Source organism: Daphnia carinata, chromosome 7 (genome assembly GCF_022539665.2).
Source record: "Daphnia carinata strain CSIRO-1 chromosome 7, CSIRO_AGI_Dcar_HiC_V3, whole genome shotgun sequence".
NCBI lineage: Eukaryota > Metazoa > Arthropoda > Branchiopoda > Diplostraca > Daphniidae > Daphnia > Daphnia carinata.
Genome location: NC_081337.1, coordinates 10,863,903 through 10,884,355, shown reverse-complemented (window position 1 = coordinate 10,884,355; position 20,453 = coordinate 10,863,903). Strand labels below are relative to the sequence as shown.

General features: G+C 41.5%; 3 protein-coding genes and 2 long non-coding RNA genes across 5 annotated transcripts; 2 read left to right on the top strand and 3 right to left on the bottom strand.

Annotated features, from left to right (window-relative positions):
- Window positions 1–884: 884 nt before the first annotated feature.
- On the bottom strand, window positions 885–7,126 carry LOC130685215 (oxysterol-binding protein-related protein 9-like). The gene is made up of 21 exons (XM_057508469.2): window positions 6,753–7,126; window positions 6,556–6,687; window positions 6,306–6,491; window positions 6,071–6,251; window positions 5,925–6,008; window positions 5,621–5,826; window positions 5,157–5,496; window positions 4,029–4,235; window positions 3,875–3,973; window positions 3,745–3,822; window positions 3,632–3,682; window positions 3,175–3,560; window positions 3,016–3,089; window positions 2,921–2,950; window positions 2,691–2,853; window positions 2,375–2,631; window positions 2,135–2,309; window positions 1,855–2,071; window positions 1,545–1,666; window positions 1,371–1,476; window positions 885–1,198 (listed from the first exon to the last, which is right to left on the bottom strand). The coding sequence occupies exons 1-21, from the start codon at window positions 6,974–6,976 to the stop codon at window positions 1,118–1,120; spliced, it is 3,399 nt and encodes a 1,132-aa protein (XP_057364452.1). The 5' UTR covers window positions 6,977–7,126; the 3' UTR covers window positions 885–1,117.
- Window positions 7,127–7,223: 97 nt separating this feature from the next.
- LOC130704462 (solute carrier family 35 member E3-like) lies at window positions 7,224–8,916 on the top strand. The gene is made up of 5 exons (XM_057525887.2): window positions 7,224–7,936; window positions 8,006–8,116; window positions 8,209–8,361; window positions 8,424–8,506; window positions 8,588–8,916. Exons 1-5 carry the CDS (start codon window positions 7,490–7,492, stop codon window positions 8,730–8,732), a joined length of 939 nt encoding a protein of 312 aa, XP_057381870.1. The 5' UTR covers window positions 7,224–7,489; the 3' UTR covers window positions 8,733–8,916.
- A 1,329-nt stretch (window positions 8,917–10,245) lies between these two features.
- Window positions 10,246–12,626, bottom strand: LOC130685231 (uncharacterized). The gene is made up of 4 exons (XR_008999560.2): window positions 12,492–12,626; window positions 12,160–12,424; window positions 11,841–11,986; window positions 10,246–11,765 (listed from the first exon to the last, which is right to left on the bottom strand). It is a non-coding gene; the product is annotated as an uncharacterized LOC130685231 (long non-coding RNA).
- LOC130704360 (fibulin-2-like) lies at window positions 10,257–20,213 on the top strand. The gene is given in 29 exon segments (XM_059496088.1): window positions 10,257–10,376; window positions 11,286–11,374; window positions 11,456–11,529; window positions 11,871–11,958; window positions 12,101–12,232; window positions 12,298–12,430; window positions 12,496–12,649; window positions 12,709–12,818; window positions 12,887–13,009; window positions 13,088–13,171; window positions 13,233–13,382; window positions 13,447–13,617; window positions 13,963–14,181; window positions 14,810–15,011; window positions 15,080–15,468; window positions 15,537–15,680; window positions 15,790–15,933; window positions 16,268–16,408; window positions 17,244–17,480; window positions 17,550–17,678; window positions 17,816–17,956; window positions 18,029–18,075; window positions 18,077–18,242; window positions 18,429–18,566; window positions 18,658–18,815; window positions 18,887–18,986; window positions 19,059–19,313; window positions 19,380–19,506; window positions 19,767–20,213. Coding segments are annotated over 29 exon segments (4,542 nt in total). The 5' UTR covers window positions 10,257–10,309; the 3' UTR covers window positions 20,197–20,213.
- Window positions 15,869–18,552, bottom strand: LOC130685244 (uncharacterized). Its single transcript, XR_008999564.1, has 3 exons — window positions 18,423–18,552; window positions 16,249–16,379; window positions 15,869–16,002 (listed from the first exon to the last, which is right to left on the bottom strand). It is a non-coding gene; the product is annotated as an uncharacterized LOC130685244 (long non-coding RNA).
- Window positions 20,214–20,453: the final 240 nt, after the last annotated feature.

The window sequence follows — 20,453 nt, the reverse complement described above, 5'->3', positions numbered from 1 at the left end:
GACCATTGATTCAAAATACTGAAGATCGCATAAAACTACTCAAGTCAAATACCGAAAAACAAAATACTAAAACGAATTGGAATATGTATGCTATTAACCGTACCAACTCCCATCTAACAAAAACACTAAAGATATTAAACTTAACTTACCAATTGATTTCCAAAACGTTGAAAGCACTTGCTAAAAAAAAAGGTGTAAGGTTGAAAAATTGGCCGAATAGGCGCACGTGTATTTTCTCTCTACTGTTCGTTGCTTGCTTTCTGAACTCGAACTGCTTACAACAGTTGGAAACGCGGAGCTATATATTCGCAGGCTACGTTTTCTAGTTCATTCTTGAGGTTTCGAAGGTACTGGAATGACGTATTGGTCAGCGCCATCTAAGCCCCGCCCACTAGTGAACATTCGAGATTGCTCTTAAATGTTTCGAATACGAAATTTCCAGATGGCGATGTTACTCAAACCAAACTAATATGTCATAACACCAAATAACGACAATAGTTTTTTTGTGGTCATAATTGCAACGGCAACGATGATGGGTAATATAACTTGTAAATTTTGCAGAAAAACTGGCTTGCTTTGTTCGAGCTCAGGAATCGCAACAACGTTCTAGTACTACGAATATTCCCCAAGTAATGCTAAATGAAGTTTTCCTAGAAGGACGTCGATCAGTCGTGCCTCTGCTGTTTGTATAAAAATATCAGTTCAAGGCCAAAGGAAACTTGTTCATGGTCACCCCTGTTACTGCTGGAGGAAACATGAATATAGGCTGGGGTGAATAAGGTATGTTTCATCTATGGTTCTGCACGCATGCCCTTTTCCGTATTAATTTATAGATAGTACGAAACGAAAATTTTAAATTTTTAAATGAGTAGAAGACTCCAATATCTTGTGCCAAAACGAGATGTATACACGCTTAGCAATTACGGAATAACACACTACAAGGTTGTTAGGCACAATCGACAAGTACCGGGTGAAACCAAACGAATAACTCGGAACAAAAATCTTTGTTTCAAAAATGGCAAGCTGCTATATGAATACAAACGGGAACGCAATCTCATAAAATTTCAGACACTATGAAAATAACGGGATTAATATTTTTTTTACATGCAAATGAAAGCTAATGTTGCGCCCCAGAAGCTGCAAGACGTTTCACGAGAGGTTTGTCATAAATCCAGTTATCTCCAACTAGTGAAAACAGCTAAATAAAAAAAAAGAAATGAATAAAAAAATAATTAAATTTGTTTCTTTTTTCAAATAATAACAAATAAATAAGTTTTGTCTGCCTGAACCGCTTCAAAATAAACGTCGGTTGCTATTAATAGAACCTCCGACTACCAACGACTGGCTAGCATTAATGCTTTCCCACTCACTTTTGTCTCCCATTTCTCGTTGGCTTCCTTTCGTATCCGGGCTTCTTCCCGTTGTCGATGCTCCAAGCTTGATTTAGATTTGGTAGCCAGATCAATGTCATTAAATCTGAGAAGTGATAAAGAATTCATCAACGCTGACGGAATAAACAAAATGATGAAGTAATGCTTAAATACTTGAGACCGAGTGTGACTTCGCGCCATAAACGTCGAGATTCAAATTCATCTTGTTCAGCAACTGGACGGGCTCGTTTTTGAACGATAGACATGGCATTTACATTAACAAATTCTTCCGTTTTCTGTTTCATGAAGAAAATAGTTAGACCAAATAGCTTTGCAAAGCAAAGAAAAAAAAGAATAATAATAATAATAAAAAAAACTGAGTGACTCATCATAGCCTTAAAGGACAACTATCTAAAATCCACTGGAGGTCATGACACGAATCCTTGTGTTTACCGAATTGGTATTGCCTATGGCCATTACATACCCCGTCAGTCCATTTAGCTATCATGGCACCGTTCCATTCTCCCGATATGGTGACGAAGGGTTTCCTGTCCGGCTGTAAGATTTCCGCGGTGACGCGATTCTTCTTACCACCGTAAAAGGGCTTGGTGAGGAACTCGACCGTAGCACCGTAGCCAGTTTTAGCACAGGTGATACTAACACTTCCGCCCAATTCAACCCAAGGCACGGTCAATATTGATCTTTAGAAGTTGGAATGAAATAAACTGGAAGATAAAAATAACACCTACGGTCCACATTTATACCTGCCATAAGCATTTGGAAATGTGATGATATACTCTTCGTCATAATCTAGCAAAGAGACACATCCTTGACCGATATGATGGACGCCAATTGACAATCCCAGAAATTTAGACTTCGTCCATATATGTGCACAAAAGGATATTCTTTTGCCATAATGTTCAGCATAGAATGCAGACACTGAAAAAGATTTTTTTTTTTTTTAATTCACTAAGTATTGAGAGATTCCAAACATTTCACTGTACCTGGTGGATGATGGGAGACCTGCTCGGCAACGAAAGTCAACTGGTTGATATCACACCATGGCACTGGGCCATCAATGACGATACTTTCTGTTGCCGGTTTTTCTTTGTTCACATCCCACCAGCAACGGAACGTTTCTCCTATTATTGGATTATAAGGTTTCTTTGCCACCTCAGAACGTCTACCAGCGTGAAAGGCGGAAAGAAACCAGCGAACAACTTGCACAATTCGGTCACGTGGTTCGCTGAAATCCGCAATTCTTTAAAAAAGACCGTTCATGAAGGTAATAGGATGACAAAACATCATGCAAAGCATTACCCGACAAAAATATCTGGATGTGCAAAAAAATCAGCATACATTTCTAATAACGAACGTCTCTCCAAAATAAATGTAGGGAGAACCACTTTTGTTAAATCCATGCCAAGCTTGACTTGAGACAGTAGATGCGTTACAACACTTCCGTGCGATTCCATCGAACCCACTAGAAGTAAATAGCATTTTTTTTTTACCATTCCTTCAAAAGAGCGAATTAAATAAGAAAGACTTACGATCATCTTCATCCGAATCCTCATACAACGCTGAAATTAGGAAAGTTCAAACTTACGAAAAACGTAAATTCTATTAAATTGTAAAAAAAAATTACCATCGTAGTCAATGGATTCTGACGACTGATTTCTCTGAGGGCTTTCCAGCTCATCCAAAGTCTTTGCACTCGGTCTAATTAAAAGGACCAACGAATTTTAGCACCAACAGAGTTGGCTGATTTGCTGTCTTTGTTTTGCACTAAGGATAAATTTTTTACGTCGGAAAGGTAGGTGATTGTCCCATATTTTCGGAGGCATCGAAAAAATCCTCGTCATCAGAGCTGGAGTAGGATGTTTCTGGGATTTCTAAGGCGAGGGGTCGCTGGCTGTAAAAGCCAGGTTGCTCCAAGCTGTTGGTCGGGGACTGCCTTACGCTATCAGTGCATTCGGTATTTACGCCGCGCAGTTCGACACATTCTGCTCCTAATTCTATCCCAGTTTGTACAGGTACGTCTTCCATAGAAGCTATTACAGAAACAACTTCGTTTGTCAAGTTGATTTTTGGTTGCTGGTTATTTGCGATTTTCAAGCTCTCTGATGGAGATGACTGGAAAAAGGATATGGGTGCAGCAACTTGAACTCCATTGACTGGATGAGTGGTATTCTGTATGAAAAAGCAACATAAAACAGCTTGAAATTTCAAACACTAATGCACAATATTTTTAAGAATCATACCTTTGCTATTTGTAGCAATACTATTGTATGCTTAATAGATTCTAGCATTTCCTAAATGCAAACATTATTTTTTTAAACAATTAAGCATGAAAATGATTCATAAGATTAAATACATTTGCTCTGTCTCTTATGGAACATAGTCGCATCTTCTCTTGGTCATCATTTCCCTGTGTGATACGTAGCTCTAGTGCCTAGGGAATTATAGTTCAACTAACTTAATCACAGATTTATTGAAGGATTTACCTTAACTTGATCAATTAAGATTTGTAAATATGAATCTGTTTCTGTCAATTTTTTGTCAAAATCTTGCATTGTGGGGGTTGGATGATTTGGATCAAGCCTCTAAAGACAATTAAAATTTTTTATTATGTCTGCATGGAAACAAAAGATGAAGTACCCTTTGAAGCTGTGCATGCCGTAGGATAGTGTCCTCCAGTCCTCTGATCCATTTTTCCCTCTCCTCTGCATCTTTTGCTTGAAGGTGGAATACTTTCATATCAACTGTGACTGTGAACGTAGTATCATCTTCATCATCAATGCCAACAATAGCTCCTTTAAGTCTGATGCACCCCCTTCTTACACCACGAGTCATCTTTTCTTTGGACTAAAACAAACAAGACTTTAATAGCGATATAAGAATGAATAAGATTTTGATTCTTACTGTGTAATAAGAAAAAAGACCGGCATTGTCGTCCAAGACGAACCAACGATACTGCCAGCCTTTCATCACATTGGTCCATTTACTAAGAGGCCCTTCAATAATCCCAGCCATCGTCCTTCTTTACTGCCCAAGTCTTTTGACAAAACTTGCGGAGTCAAGACAACACAGAACTTGAAATTTCGTCTGTTGGGTGTATCACAGCGGGAACGGATAAACAACATCGCTTCTAGCGAACTCTATGGAAAGGGAAGACCGGATCAGAAGATTGAATTTGAACTGTCGGGCGGCCGGGGCAAGAAAAAGGTTTAAATCAATATTTTAATAAATTATAAACATATAAAATCGTACGCTATACATAGCAAACACAGTAAATCATTATTTAAAATGCGTGTGGTTTGAAATTAGTTGTTTTTTGGTTGAAACTTGCGAAAACCTCACCGAACTTTATGAGTGTACTCGACTATTCGATTTTCAACTTCATGATTTTCAACGAAATCGAAAATCTATAGTTATAACATTGCCTCCCAATGTCTGTCATGAAACCATAGAGAAGCGCGAAAGCTATAAAGGCAATAAAAGAAGCTAGAATAACCAGGATTGCTTCATGTACCAGATGATAATCCATTAATTTGGAAGCCATTATCCAAAAACTATCCATATTTTTATCCCCTACTACTACCTTTAGCCGATAAAAATAGAATTCAATGGGGTTATATCAAAACCGTGACATTACATATCAGCACTTTTTATTCACTTATAACTGAAAAATGATTTTTAACACATCACAAGAGGCACAGAATGTTCAGCCGGAATAAATAGCTACATGGAACCACTTTTACTGTGTCGCTTCCAGAACTTCTTTACTTCATCGTGGCCGTTTTTCGTAACAACCATTTTTCGCCCATTAATATTGTGCCATACTAGCACGCCTCTATCTTGAGCGTAATTCTTCAAGATCTCAAAATCCGCTTGTGAGTCAAACTGATTGTATAGGACACCCTCTTTGTAGATGAAACGGTCCCGTTCAATGGCCCAAAGCTTAATTTGATCGGCGATCGTAGACGGGAGCACCGGAGGTTCTTTATAGCATTCCGGGTGAGCGTGTTGTCTTAGAAAAGACACAATTTGATCTGCCGTAATACCGCTCCTTAGCGCTTGCCTAACGCTTTCTCGTGTAATAATACCAACAACCAAATTCGGAAAGCTAAATAAAAATAAAAATAAAAGAAAATTAATAAAAGAAAAAGATAAAAATAAATAAATAAATTGACAAGCAAATAAAATAAAATATGGTTTCGAAACAAGATTATTGGCAAAACTTTTCTCACCGGTACATTAACTCGCAAAATAGCGCAATCAATGCAACTTGTAAGCTTGAATCTGTATATGCATAGACTCTGTAATTTGTCTCGACGACAATGTAACCAGAACTTTGGTTTGACGAAGTTGTTGTCATGCTATTAAGCATGGATTTTTTGGGACCTGAAGCAATATCCAAAGCAAGCCTCGTCGGGTAAAATCTACCATCTTTCCTCTGCCATGAGATGGTAAGACTGTTAGTTATTTTATAATAAAAGAATGGTAGTGCTGTAATTAATCACTGAACTTAAAAGTAATACAGTGTGTAACCACCTTTCTCTGGTATACAAGCCCAAACTCTCTAAGGTGCTGCAAGAATTTTTGGAGACCATCACTCATTGAATCTGTACTATAATCCTAAAAAATGTTTTCGCCTTAAAACCTGAATATCGTAATTTGTTTATGCAAACATAATATACTTGTCCAAGTGTGCTGAAGCTTAGCTGAAACAAAAATCCCAAACAGTCTATCAGGTCCAGACCTCTAGCCGTTGCAGTATCAAGGTATTGTAACAGAAAATACCAAACTTGGGCAGATGTGTCCATTAAGAGAAATTGAAAGCCATCTCTGGTTATTGTCAATTGGTTTTCCCCAGGTTCCCTACAGAAGAAGAAGCTTGTGATCAGAGTTCACCATCTTGAAAATTTTGCATACTTCTTCATAAGACCAGCATGGTGTAGCAACTGCAGGGCATCTGAAGATATGACTTCATGCTGATGTGAACCAACCATGAAATGCAAAACACACTCCCATCTACCCATTGCATATTCATCCAAGATGGCAATGCCTCTTGCTTTTGGATCTGCATCTGTAGGGGGTTTCATGCTCCATTCATTTCCACTATAGTTATACACAACAAAATAGTACTCCACTTTGGTTGCACATTTTTTTTTTTTTTACTAACCCGCCCAACAGGGCTCCTTTCAGATTTCTACGAAAAGTAGGATTTAGTAACCAGCCCTTCAGTCCGCCTTGCATTTCAACTTCCTGCCACAAACGAAGTTCTGTCAGTAGTTTTACAATATCTTCAAGTTCCCTGTAAAGGTAAAACAGATGTAGACAGGATATGATAACCCAATGAGTCTAGAAGGTAATGTATACTTTGCACTGTTTGGTGAAACCCATGAGCCCATGATTGCTTTTGGTACTGCTTGGTCAACAAACAAGATTCTCATAATGTACAGCCTGGATAATTCGGGTAATTCTCTAAAAACGGCTAGACATGTGGCCGGGTGATTGTACAAACGGTCCAATACAGTTGCCGGCAGAGTTTTCAAATATGAATGCAGATCCTTGCAATCTAGCGTCCTTTGCTGGACAGACATTATGATTACACTATGTTAATGCTTATGTGCCACTAGAATCCTTTGTATGATATTTCGTGCCAAAATATCAGAGGAAATTGGCTATAAACACATTCCTCTTTTCCACACGTCTTGCAATCGACACTTTTCAGTCACTTTTATATTTCCGTCTGCTTTGTGTTTTTCTCGGTACGGAGAATTCTTTTTGCTATCAATGCATAATGTCATGTGTTAATCACAGATGGCCGCGTCGTGGTGCTGTCAGAGAAATTGCCGAGAAGAGAAATCAACAGGCGCGACAGGAGAAAAACAAGATTTTGAAAGTCACTGTTCTTACATGAGTTTTCTCCAGGTCTTTTCTATTTTATAGCTATGCAGTATACCCTGCTTTTTATGATTGTGCCCTTTTTGTTCAAGCTGTCCACACTAGCCAGAAGTTTACCAACCTAGTTGAAGATTTATTAGTATCTTGAGAAATACGCCCATTGTTTTTTGTCGTTGGATTCATCATAATCAAAAGTAAAAACGTAAGCAATGTTGACAACAATTGTAGCAGCATCTGGATTTTTGGCTCGGAAGTACGTCAACAAAGATGAGAAATCAAAGAAAAAAATCAAAACAGGTCTTGCAGTTTTACTTAATATATCTGTATCAATTGCAATTGTCCTCACCAACAAATGGCTATACACTGTTGTTGGTTTTCCAAACATGACGCTAACACTCATGCACTTTGTAACAACATTCATTTGCCTTCATGTTTGCCAAGCCTTTGGTGTGTTTTCTGTAAAAAAAGTTCCCATGACATCCATGATCCCCTTAGCACTCTGCTTTTGTGGATTTGTGGTTCTAACCAATCTAAGCCTAGAGAACAATTCTGTGGGCACATACCAAGTGGCGAAAGTAATGACCACACCATGTGTACTGCTGATTCAATATTACTTTTACAATAAATTGGCTAGCAAAGCAACAATTTTAACAGTGGTGAGTTAAGTTAGAACCAGTTCCATGCAATGGAACACTAATTTCAACAAAAATTTGCATTTCATCTAGATACCAATCATAATAGGAGTTGTACTCTATTTCATCTATGATATCAAATTTAATCTAATTGGGACGGCCTATGCCGTAATGGGAGTTGTGGTAACATCATTTTATCAAGTGGTAAAAAGCTTTAAATTTTGTTTTATCTTTATTAAAAATTTTTCCCTTGCCTTTGAATAACCCTAGCTTTAACTAAATATTTCCTTCTTTAGCTGGTTGGAGAGAAACAGAAGGAGCTACAGCTTAATTCCATGCAGCTTCTGTACTACCAGGCACCCATGTCAGCAGTCATTCTCATATTGCCAGTTGCTACATGCGAGCCTGTTCTTCAGTTGGCTTATCGCTCATGGACTTTAATGGAATTAGTAAGTTTACCGGTGATTCATGTGATAATTTTCACTAGGTTTTTTAACTTGAAATTTGTTAGGTTCCAGTTGCATGCTCTTGTTTTATCGCCTTTGCTGTGAATTTGTCCATATACTGGATCATCGGCAGCACGTCTGCGCTGACGTAACTTTCTTTTCGGCATGTTGTTGTTAATGGTCAGACTAAACTAAAGCTTTGTTTTTGTTACATTAATCTATTGAACAGTTACAACATGGCTGGTCATTTGAAATTCTGCTTGACGGTAGCGGCTGGCTACTTCTTGTTCCAGGACCCACTGTCTGCCAACCAAATGTTAGGACTAGTACTCACGTTGGCGGGAGTCATCGCCTACAGTCATGTGCGGTCGTGAAAAGCTCAATCTCACTATTGACTTTAAAGTGTTGAGTATAGACTAGCTTAAGACGAGAGCGAATGCCACTGTACACACGAGAGTTGATCGACTAACCAAGTGTTTTAATAAGTGACAATTCTTCGCACTACTAAAATCATTTGTAAAAGTAAAAAAAAATCAGAAGAAACTATTATAATAAAAATATGGGGAAGGAAACTGTTAGCGCAATTTATTTAAAAATAACTATGTGAAGGGAACAATGTATCTTGTGTTCTTCTGTAAATAATTACTTGTCGATAGGTGGTATGGAATGCGCACCTGCCCGAGCAAATGATACCCTGAACGTGACTTGACTACAGAGATGTTGATTATTTAATCCTTCGTTCAGCAAGACATGCGTTGCAGGGTTGATGTAACCCAATGATAAAAAAAAGAGTGGGAGGTGATGGTGGAATGGAATGTTTGGTTCTATATGCGAAAAACATTTTAGTTGTTGATATGCCACCCAAAGAATGGGATTACATTAATGACATTAACAGTAAAGATATCCCTGTCTTAGCGTAACAACAAAAAAAAGTGTCACTCATCAACACCTCCCACACGCGAGAAACGCACTGCGCTTTTCTCTTTTCTTTTTTTTTTTTTTCGCATTCCAAGCAGTGTCATTAAACAGCCCCACATTACCAAAAGAAAAAAAAACTCACAAGCCTACAAATTTGGTGATAAGAGAAACTAGGAAATCTTCCGCTGCTTTGACTTCATTGGCCGGGTGTGTTCGTGGTCACTGGCTCAGAGCCTCCCGGAATCGGATGTCAGACGCCCGGATGTGGAAGGGAGGCTGACCGGACAAATTTATCGAAATGTGACAAGAAGCAGATGTGCGACTGCTGTTGCCCAGTTTCATCTTGTTTGACAGCGAAAGACAATAGAGAAGGCGACAACGTGTAGAGACCCAATCTCTTCTTATCTTCCCTTTTCTTTTACGTGTTTAAGCCCTTCCCCTTCGGATCTGGTGAGCCGAAAGAGGGCTTGTAAAAAAAAAGCCGCATATAGTTCGTTCTCTTGAACTGGCCCACCCGTCGTCAGTCATCGCTTAGCCGCGCCTCTCGACTGACTTGAACAACTCCGGCAATATTTTCTTCCGCTACTCGACCATCCCCGTTCAGTCCATCGCACTCAATTTCAAGCGTTGATTGGTGTCTTGTTTAGCGCGTAATTCAACACCGTTTCTCCGCCGGGAAATTGCCACTCGTTCCGCAGAAAATTGGTATTGTACCTGGATACGAACTCAGCGAACGACTACCAGATTAACATAAAATTATACGAGATTCTCGTTGAGACGAGAGAAAAAGAAAAAAAAAACGAGATAAAAGGAAAAAGTAAGGACGATAAGACAAATAAAGCCTCTGGACTTGCATTGATTGTTTAGACATCAGTGAGATTTATTGTGTGTGTGCGACTGTGCGCCGTTTCGCGCATCACTGCGTGACAGCTACTGTCAAGCCTTTTCTGGAAAAAAAAAAAGAACAACTAAGCAAAAAAAAAATTTCTTCCCATTACAAAATTCAAAGGAGGCTAAACAAATTGACCAAGGAATGGGGCACTGGACTACAAGATTGCCCTTGATTGGACTTTCTCTTCTTTTTCTCACAGACGTTTACGGTAAGTCTGGCTCAAAGGTCTGCTGGCCGTGCTGTGATTTTCAATAGAGCGTATTTCAGTCTGGAACGCATTGACTCTTGACAAGATAAAAATCCTTCCATTACACTTCAATCGAGGCCGCATATTCTATGTTCATGCTGGATGGGAAAATTCCTAGTTGATTACTTAAAAAAAAATTCACCAATAGCCATAATACACTTGAAGTCAAGTGGCGCCCGTCAGCACTCGGCCCACGGCTTTTGATTTCTTTCACCAGTTCATTAGTCGGGAATCGCTTAACGTTGGTGCTGACACCCGCCGAAAATCGAAATGGTAAAGACATGGCCCACCACCCAAAAAGGCAAAAAAAAAGGAGCCTCTAGTTTTCTCCGTTTGTTGTTATCAGTAGAAACATTTTTGAAAAAGAAAAAAGAAAGAAACGAAGGGAAAAGAGGAGCATGTCAATCTTTCTGCGGGTGATAGGACTATAGAAACTAAATGTTCAGCCGACTGTACACATGGGCAGAGTCCTAAATACATATACAAAGTATTGCTGTATACTGTAGTCGCCCTGTTTGTCGGCATTCATCCGTACAAGCTTCCGCATTTTCAGATGAGTTTTTCAACTTCAAGTAAACAAAAACCAGCTGTGTAGCAATTGCTGCTGATGCCCTAGCGCTCTAAAAACTGTTTTAAAGCCCATTGGTTACATTGAAACAAGAGTCAAACTTGACAAATATCAGCATAGAGTATTCGAAGAAGAAAAATAATTATACATTAAATCAATCTGTTAGCTATAAATGTATATCCCAAAGGAAAAGGCGTTTTTGATCATTTACTCACCGTCCAATAATTTTCTGCTAAGGTTATACGTCGTGTCATTTTTCTCATTGTTTTTACGTGATGGAATGTTTGCCGTACTAGTTGTAGGTGACTTTGAACAACCGCTGTCTCATTGCTGCAATCTCGGTGTCAAATGGGGCGTGGAAAACCTGCAGTGTGCCGCCTTCCCCGCACCGGTCGGTTCATTTTTTATTTTCGATTTGTTGAAGTACCTGAAGCACTAAAAAAAGCTACGTAATTAATTAACATTTTCGTAGGTGGTTGGTATCCGTAACGAGCAACAAGCAATCTGTCTCTCGGCCGTGCACATTTGTTGTCTTCGAAAACACAGGTTTGTAGCAGAAAACGATCCGTACACCTTAGATTTCATGTCTAATACAATACTACATGAGCTCACCGTTGTCTGACCACCAACGTGGCCCTGCCGGCTGGTCAAACTCCAGTCTGCATGGTTTCTCGAATAATTTGACAGCACATGTCCTGACCTACATACAAGTGCATCTTTTTTGTTTGACCGACATGCTTGGTGATAGACGAAGAGGGTGGGGTATACTCGCCCTGCTATGCCTATATTGTTCAATATTGATCTGTGATGTCACTGATAACAAAATTCTTTAAAAATATTATGTTTAATATTTACACTTTTACGGCTCGCCAACTGGCGACTTTTAGGGAGCGACAGTGTGAGCTGGGCAAACAGTCGGCCAGAGCGGATCGGGAATGTTCGGTCAACCGAGATCTTGGCGGCGAAGCCCATAAAGTGAGTAGCTTTATTTTCCCTCCTGTTCCTATCAAGAAACATGCGATTTAATAGAAACTCGTTCAATAAAAACTATATGAAAAATAATTTCACATTATTTTATGAATGGTTTTTTTTTTTTAAATTATTTTTAAAATATCAGGACTGTTGCGAAGGATGCAAATTAGGGCTCGTTGCTGGTTCAATGTCAATGGGATGTACCTTCAGAGCTTTCCAGTTTGGCGCTCCTTGGGACGACGCTTACCGTTCGTGTTGCCAGCAAACTCTGCCTCAGGTCTAATGCTTTGATTTTTTCGTGCACCATTCGTTCTTTGCGACATCGAATCCTATTTCCAACAGGTATTCCCAGATAACTCGTTCCCCAATCCACGCATCCCGAGCACCACGTCCAGAAGTCAAATTCCACCATTTCTTCCACCTCCACCAACTCCAGCGCTACCCAAATTCCCGATCGACGAACCCAACTCTATTGGTGAGCATGCATTTGTAAAAATCAATATTCAGCTGGTGTCATTTTAAACATAATTCATGACGTAGAGGACGACGAAGATCTCTGCGCCCGCTTCCCAGGAGAATTATGCGCTCACGTTTGTGTACCAACTGGAGGTTCGTCTTACCGATGCGAGTGCCGCGAAGGTTTCCAGCTACTTGCCGATGGAAAATCTTGCCAACAAGCCACTCAATATGACCGGTATAAAACACCTAGGTATTCGATTGGAAGCTGTAACTGTACTTACACGCATTCTGCAGCTGTTCGACGGATAACCCTTGTTCGCAAAAGTGTACAGACACGGGATTGGCCGTGGAATGTTCCTGCCATTCGGGATACCAGTTGGCGCCTGACGAGAAGACCTGTACAGGTAAAAAGGAAATGATTAATCCAATCCGAGATTTTGTCTACACTTTTTGCCTTTAACAATAAAACAAGATGTCGACGAATGTTTCATTGGCGCCGACAACTGTGATGTTCTGCTCCAGATTTGTGTTAATCAGCCAGGTGGTTTCGCTTGCATAGAGCGCAAAGATGGTCCCAACACCGGACCGCGACCAGGTAGATCAATATTTATTCTTTTTTTTTTATTTATGATGAATTTACCGTGGTAATGGAACAAATATTTTGCCGTTGTAGCGGGACAACAGCCTGATGGTGGCAGCGATGGAAGGGCCTGTCCAAGAGGTTTCAAATTCAACGCCGAATCAAGAGTTTGTGACGGTTAGTTGAGAACAAAATCTACGATAATAAAAAATAGCAATCTATCTATTAATATCAAAAGATGTGAACGAGTGCGACTCGCAGCCACCAGTTTGCCCGGCTCAAACGTTGTGCCAGAACACAATCGGTTCTTATACCTGCGCCCGGAAGCCCCAGGTGGAGGAATGCCCTCTCGGTTTCCGCTTCAGCAGTCAGATCCAGACATGCATTGGTATTTCAGTCTAAAACTAAATTAACCACACTTTCTAACTGAATCACGTTTTTTTGTCAATCAGATATTGACGAATGTAAAGAAAATCCAGCTACGTGTCCTAAAACTCGACCAGTGTGCGTTAATCTTCAAGGATCGTACAACTGTCAAGCGAGGAATGAGAGCACTCCACTTGGCCCGTCCGTCACTTGCCCGGCAGGATACAAATTCAACACAGCCCAACAGACATGCGAAGGTAATGTGCTAATGTCTTTATATCTACCTTGTATGTTGTCCTTTATTTTTATCGCTTGTTCCAATCGTTTTCATGCCAGCCTAATCTCAGCTATCAGTACTGTAGCTGAATCTTTTTTCGGGTTAGTTAGTGGACAGTTGCATGTTTGCTTTTTCTTTCACATATTCCTTTTTGTTCGCTGATTCGACTTGTGGTGGGTTCTTATTTATAATGAAGAAATCAATTTTGGCTTGGGTTTGACTGTTTACTTGTGTTTTGCGTGTGACGTCCTGTCCAATCGTCTTGTTAATTGGTTGAGGGCATTTCTTGTCGTGGGCGAAACGCCGTTCCTTATTATTGTCGCAGATGTGGACGAGTGCGCCGAGCGTCTCGATTCGTGCGTCCACGGAATGGAAATGTGCATCAATGACCTGGGCCGGTACCACTGTGAACCACTCAGTGCCGACGCCGCTTCCCCTTCAAGCGGCCAGCGTCATCACGACGTCGACGACCATCACCAAACTCCGGGTTTTAGCCAGTGCCCGCCTGGTTACACTTACGATGAGGACGAGCAAGTCTGCATCGGTCAGCTGATATAATAACAATCTTTATTCTAAACAGTTGCATTTTTTTTCTCAAGTCTTTCAAATGATCAAGTTTGATTTCCATTTAGTCGCTTCAATTTTCACCTTAATGCGCTTTGATTTTTGATCGCAGATGTAGCTCGATAGTTTCTTGGTAATGATGCCTGTCTCTTCATAATGTAGCCAGTGGTTCTTGGTAGCGATTACTATTCAGAATTTGATGCAGATTTAAATGAATGAACTCACTAGTTCATTTGGGAATAGTAAGCTGCTGGATGAAGCATCCAAAGAATACTACTTCTTTAGTCTTCCAAGTCTTTAACAGATTGCATGAAACATAACGTTCCAATAAAATTCGACTTGTTTGGACATCTGTCGTTCATTTCAATGAACCACCGCAATTTGATGTTAATAAACAAAGCTTATTCATGGCCGATAAATGGAGTTTAAACAACATCTATTTTCGTCGTTTCTTTTTCTCTGTGGTCGGTCGAATTTTATTGGAACATAAATATAGTGGCCCTGTCCTCCGGCACTACAAATAGACCTCCGATTTTCAATTTAAAAAAAACATACGATCGAGTTCCAGTGTTTTTCTGGGGTGATAATTAAAAAAAAACTCTTTTCAGATTTGGACGAATGTTTAAATGGAGAGCTGGAAGAGTTTAGCTTGTGCGACGAGGACAAGCGTTGCGTAAACACTGAAGGATCGTATGAATGTCTTGAAGCCTGTGCACTGGGATATCAACCCGACGTGGCCGACGGCCTGGGCCCATGCGTCGACATCGATGAGTGCCTCGTTCCTGGTCACAATTGCACATTGGCTGAAAAGTAAATAACTACGTATGATCCGTAATAACTTGAAATCAGTACAAAAACTTGATCGTTTTGTTTGGAAGATGCGTCAACGTACCGGGATCGTACCGATGCGAGCAATTGAGGCCAGTCTTGCAAACAGTGAGTTTCCCAACGACAACAACAACAGGCAACGTTCGACCAATCCTGCGTTTGAGTTCAACCACAACTTCGACTACATCAACGACAACGACTACGACGACAACATCAACCACACCAAAGCCAACTACAACAACCAAAACCACAACGCCGATTCCAACTACTTCAACCACCACAAGAACAACAACAACAACAACTACCCCGGCTCCTACTACCACCACTACTACAACAGCTCCAACAACAACAACGGCCAGGACTTCTCGCCAACATCACAATATTTCGGGCTCGTGCCCGTCAGGATTCCGCAGAGACGTTGGCGGTGGCCGTTGTAAAGGTAATTTTTGAACGCGATATTTCCGTAATTTCAGCGATCAGATTTAGAAATTGAGTCTCTGCATAAAGATATCAACGAATGCGAGGAAGGGACTCACCGGTGTGAACCATCGAAATCCGATTGTGTCAACACTGCCGGATCTTATAGATGCAAACCATTGGCGCCTTGTCTGGCAGGATTCCGCCGTAACACATCCCACGGCCGCTGCGAAGGTTTCTAAATGAAATAACATTAATTTTATTGTAGAAACTAATAATACTTTTGTAATCATCTGCTTGACGCGACACTAACACAATGTAAAACTTACCTCGTTTGCAATAGATATTGACGAATGTGTTGAAGGGTTGCACAACTGCGAGACCCAGACGGCGCTGTGTGTCAACAATTATGGATCGTTTGATTGCCGGCCTTATCCGTTCTGCCCGGCCGGACATCGTTTCAGCGTCCAAGATCGATTCTGCCAAGGTAAGGCGTTTAAGTAGGTCTTGTTCTCCGTGGAAGGCGTAACTATGCAGCGCTTCGTTTTTCTTTCTCCTAAACACAATGTTGACAATTAGTGTCTTCTATATCAGGTAAATGAATCTTGATCCATGCAAACAATTAAAAAGCAATTAAATCTTGGTGGTGGACGCTTTGTGTCGGGGCTGATTTTCGTCTGCATTACGATGTGCTTAGGTTTTCGTTAGTTACTGTCCTGTTTTCCTTTGTTTAAACTGAACTTTGGAGAGTAACCATTTCACTGGACAAATGTTTTCAAAATGATCATTCCAATTAATTTACCTTCGTTTTCACGAGCCAGATATTGACGAATGCGCCGAAGGTAGTCACAACTGCAGCGGAACATGCGTCAACGCCGTCGGAACTTTCCGATGCGTGGATCGAGAGCCGGTCAGCTGCGGACTGGGATTTCGCTACGACGCAGAGAAACGCGAATGCCAAGGTAAGCAAATAATGTGTCGGCCATTTTTTGTGCGTTATCGTTATCGAAATATCGCGTGACTTACGCGCAACAAAAACAAAAAAAAAAAGAACACGGAATGACAAATCAAACATGAACTATCCAATGATCAACGACTCGTGTTCAAAGACGTGGACGAATGTCGGGAGGGAACGAGTCAATGCCGACCGCCAGCCGATCGTTGCGTGAATTTGGCCGGCAGTTACAGATGCGAACCGGTAAGTCTGCCCACGACAACGAGAAGCCCGCCTAAATCGACAACTACACCACGGCCGACAACAACGACCACAACTCGAACGACAACAACTACTACCCCACGCACGACAACAACTACTACCCCACGCACGACAACAAGTACTACCCCGCGCACGACAACAAGTACTACCCCGCGCACGACGACGACAACAACAACAGCGTCTACCACTACAACTGGCAGTACAACGACCACAGCAAGAACACATATTGTTACAGTTCCTACTCGTCCTACTGGTGCTAGCAGTCAGGCAGACAGGTGTCCGGCCGGTTATCGCTATTCAAGACGCAGTCGCACCTGTCTCGGTATTCAAGACCTTCTCCAACCAAAAAAAAAACACCTTCACTTTCAGCATGCGCTCTAATTTTGCTCGCCATCGATCTCTCTATCACTAACTACCATCGGAAATCTTCAGCTATTCTCTATACACAAAGATGAGGCAACACTACGACATGTCTCCAATACGCTTTTCGTACTAAGATTTTGAATGGCTTCCCTTTTCTGTTTTTCTTGAACTACTAAAGAGCCTCGCGTTGTTCGTATTAAAATGATAACTGTAAACAGATATCGACGAGTGCGTGGAAGCGAGAGACTACTGCAACAAGGAGACGGAAACTTGCGTCAACGAGCGCGGAGGTTACCGTTGCGCACCTTACAACGAGCTGCCGCAAAGCTCCAGTTCTGCAGCACCCAATCCATTGACGACTACGACACCAGCTCCTCCTACCAACCGGCCACCGGCCAGAACTCCAAGTTGCCCGAGAGGCTACGTCTTTAGCGACGAAAGTCGTCGTTGCGTCGGTAATGAACAACGTCCCCTTCTAAATCAAAAATCACATCCATTCACTGCTGTTTACCCCCGTGCCGTAGATGTCAACGAATGTACCAGTGAACCGAGTCCTTGCCGTGGTAACCAACAATGCGAAAACACCGTGGGTAGCTACGTCTGTCGATGCGCTATCGGCTACCGCTTCAATACAGCCACTCAATTCTGCGAAGGTACGAACAACTAACGACGAAATAACTTTACCTACTTGCTTTCAATTTTAAAAAAATGCATTTCACTAAATTAAATTGGAATACGTATGCCCGGCGATCTTTGCATCCTGCCCCTTCACTTACAATCCTAAACGTAGATATTAACGAATGCTTGCTGGATTACCACGACTGTTTGAGTTCGCAGAGGTGCGACAACACGGTCGGCAGTTACACCTGCTTCCGCACGACCAGCTGTGGCACTGGCTACACCTTCAACTCTCAAAAGGGCAGCTGTGAAGGTAGGAAACTGAACAATTAACAACCCGCATGGCCAAACGGACAATTAATTGCGTATTTGGGATTATGAAAAGACGACGACGAATGTGAATCAGGGGCGAATGATTGCGCTGTTCTCGGTCACGCTCTATCAGTGCCGTAACACGGAGGGCTCGTTCCGCTGCGAGCGCAAGCGATGCAACGACCGCACGGACGGACTCACGATGTTGGACGAGGAGACGGGACGCTGCGTCCGACCGCCACAGTGTGCGACCGGCTTTGAACCCGCTCCCAGAGGCCGATGCAACGGTTCAGTAGACTTCCATTTTCATTCAAATTTTACGTTTTTCTTTAACAATGACAACTGACTTGGAACACTAACCGCTATCAAATTCTCTTAAAGCTTAACGTTCTATATTATGGAAAACATAAGATGCTTGTCGTGACTGTGAAACTCATTGAAATTTTTAACTAATTGCAAATGAATACCAAAAGATATCGACGAATGCGCAAGAGGTAATCCTTGTCCGCGGGGTCACCAGTGCACCAACACAGTGGGATCCTTCACGTGTGTCAACACGCAGAAATGCGATCCAGGTTACGAGATGAACAGCGCTGGAACTCACTGTCAAGGTGTGCTCTATTGGAATGGAAACATAATAATAATAATAAGAAAAATAATTAGTTTAACACGTTAAAAGCAAATTGTCTACAAATTCTAAAGATATCGACGAATGTGCCAAATCAACGCACGACTGCAAGCGGAATCAACTGTGTCAAAACCGTCCGGGAGGCTACGTCTGTGCTTGTCAGCCAGGCTACACAATCGGGGCGAATCGCGAATGCGAAGATGTAGACGAATGTACACGATTCGCCGGTCAGGTATAGAATATTTCAAAACAAAAAAGAAGCGCATGAAAATAATGACTTGAACTCAACGCTGTTTTCTTAAGATCTGTTCGCCGAATTCGCAATGTGCCAACACGCCCGGCTCTTATCGCTGCGACTGCAAAGAAGGATTCCGTTCAGGATCTGATCCTCGCTCCTGTGTTGGTAGGGTCGTTTAACCTTAACCCCTAGACGTTAACCGTAGATGTGTGTTTACAATGTAAATTATGGATGCAGACATCGACGAATGCGCCGAAACGGCCCGCCTGTGCCAGCAGAATTGTGCCAACACGTGGGGTTCGTACCAGTGCAGCTGTCAGTCTGGGTACACGCTAGCTCCTGATAACAGGTCGTGCCACGATGTCGACGAATGTGAATTGTACAAAGAACGTGGAGGTCTGTGCATCGGCCTTTGCGTCAATGAGCCCGGAAGCTATTCGTGTCAATGTCCCGAAGGCTACCGTCTAGCATCTGACAACCGCACTTGCCAAGGTATGCCTAAGGCAGTCAAAACATAACCACAAAAATGGCAAAGGATCTACATTTTTGCGAATTCAGATATCGACGAGTGCGCTAGACCAGGAGTCTGCCGACCGGAAGAATCGTGTCTCAATACAAAAGGCGGTTATTATTGCAACGCCATCGTCTGCCCGCCCAACTACGTCCGAGACACCGAACATAGAAAGTACGTATAACGTTTCTCATTATTAAACTCAAATTCAATATTTAAATGACCAACAAAACAAATTTAAAACACACACATAAAAAACCAACCAATCGTGGATTTTTAATGGTCATTCTTTTTTTCTTTTTACTTTCGCCTTTCATTGTTTCGCTGCCGCTTGATCCACTTGCTCCCCCCAAAAACATCAAATGAATCACCGATCACAACACCATTATTGAAATGGCTTATAAATTCAAACAATAAAAAATTCTGGTGCACAGCCGTTGCAAGCGAGTGTCACTCGAGTGTCACAGCTGGGACAGCGAATGCCTTCGCAAGCCTGTTTCATATTCGTACAATTTTTTGACGCTTCCATCGAAAATCCCTATCCCAGTCCGTACTGGTCACCTGGACCTGTTTAGCATGCGCGGCCCACTTTGGGCCTCGGCGACAGTTCAATTCAATTTGGAATTGAACGACGTCCGAGCACCGAACGACCTGGTCGAACGCAAACTCAAAGTGGATCGCAACGCTTTCAGCTTACGACGGTCGACATCATCGCAGAATCAAGCCATTTTGGCCCTGACAAAATCTATCGTCGGACCGCAAGAGATTGAATTGTTCCTCAACATGGATATGTACCAGAACGGCGTCTTCAGTGGCGTCGCCGTCGTTAAAATTTTCATCTACGTCACGCAGTATGAATTCTAAAAAAAAAAAATGTAAAAGGGATGTAACCGTTATCTTTTTAAGTTGATCCTTTCCCAATGTAGATTGTATCCAAAGAATCAATTAGCTCTTCGCTTTGGTGTTTGATGTTCTTGCTCTTGTATTGACGGTATACGACACATGATTGAAAGACAAAGAAACGAAGCTCACCAAAGATGAAAAGAAAATGGTAAATTGATAATCATTAAATAGACAAAAAGGATTTCGTTTCTTTGGCGTATTCTTTGCCTCGCTTTAAA

Bases quoted from the DNA above. Each gene is read 5' to 3' on its own strand.
- LOC130685215 (XM_057508469.2), bottom strand. From the start codon at position 6,976: ATGTCTGTCCAGCAAAGGACGCTAGATTGCAAGGATCTGCATTCATAT. The intron at 2,951-3,015 runs GTAATTTTTTTT...TCCTAATTTCAG, and splicing joins AGAATCCATTGACTACGATG to CGTTGTATGAGGATTCGGAT. The intron at 2,310-2,374 runs GTACAGTGAAAT...AATCTTTTTCAG, and splicing joins GGTCTCCCATCATCCACCAG to TGTCTGCATTCTATGCTGAA.
- LOC130704462 (XM_057525887.2), top strand. From the start codon at position 7,490: ATGTTGACAACAATTGTAGCAGCATCTGGATTTTTGGCTCGGAAGTAC. The intron at 8,117-8,208 runs GTAAAAAGCTTT...TTCCTTCTTTAG, and splicing joins TAACATCATTTTATCAAGTG to CTGGTTGGAGAGAAACAGAA. The intron at 8,507-8,587 runs GTAACTTTCTTT...TCTATTGAACAG, and splicing joins GGCAGCACGTCTGCGCTGAC to TTACAACATGGCTGGTCATT.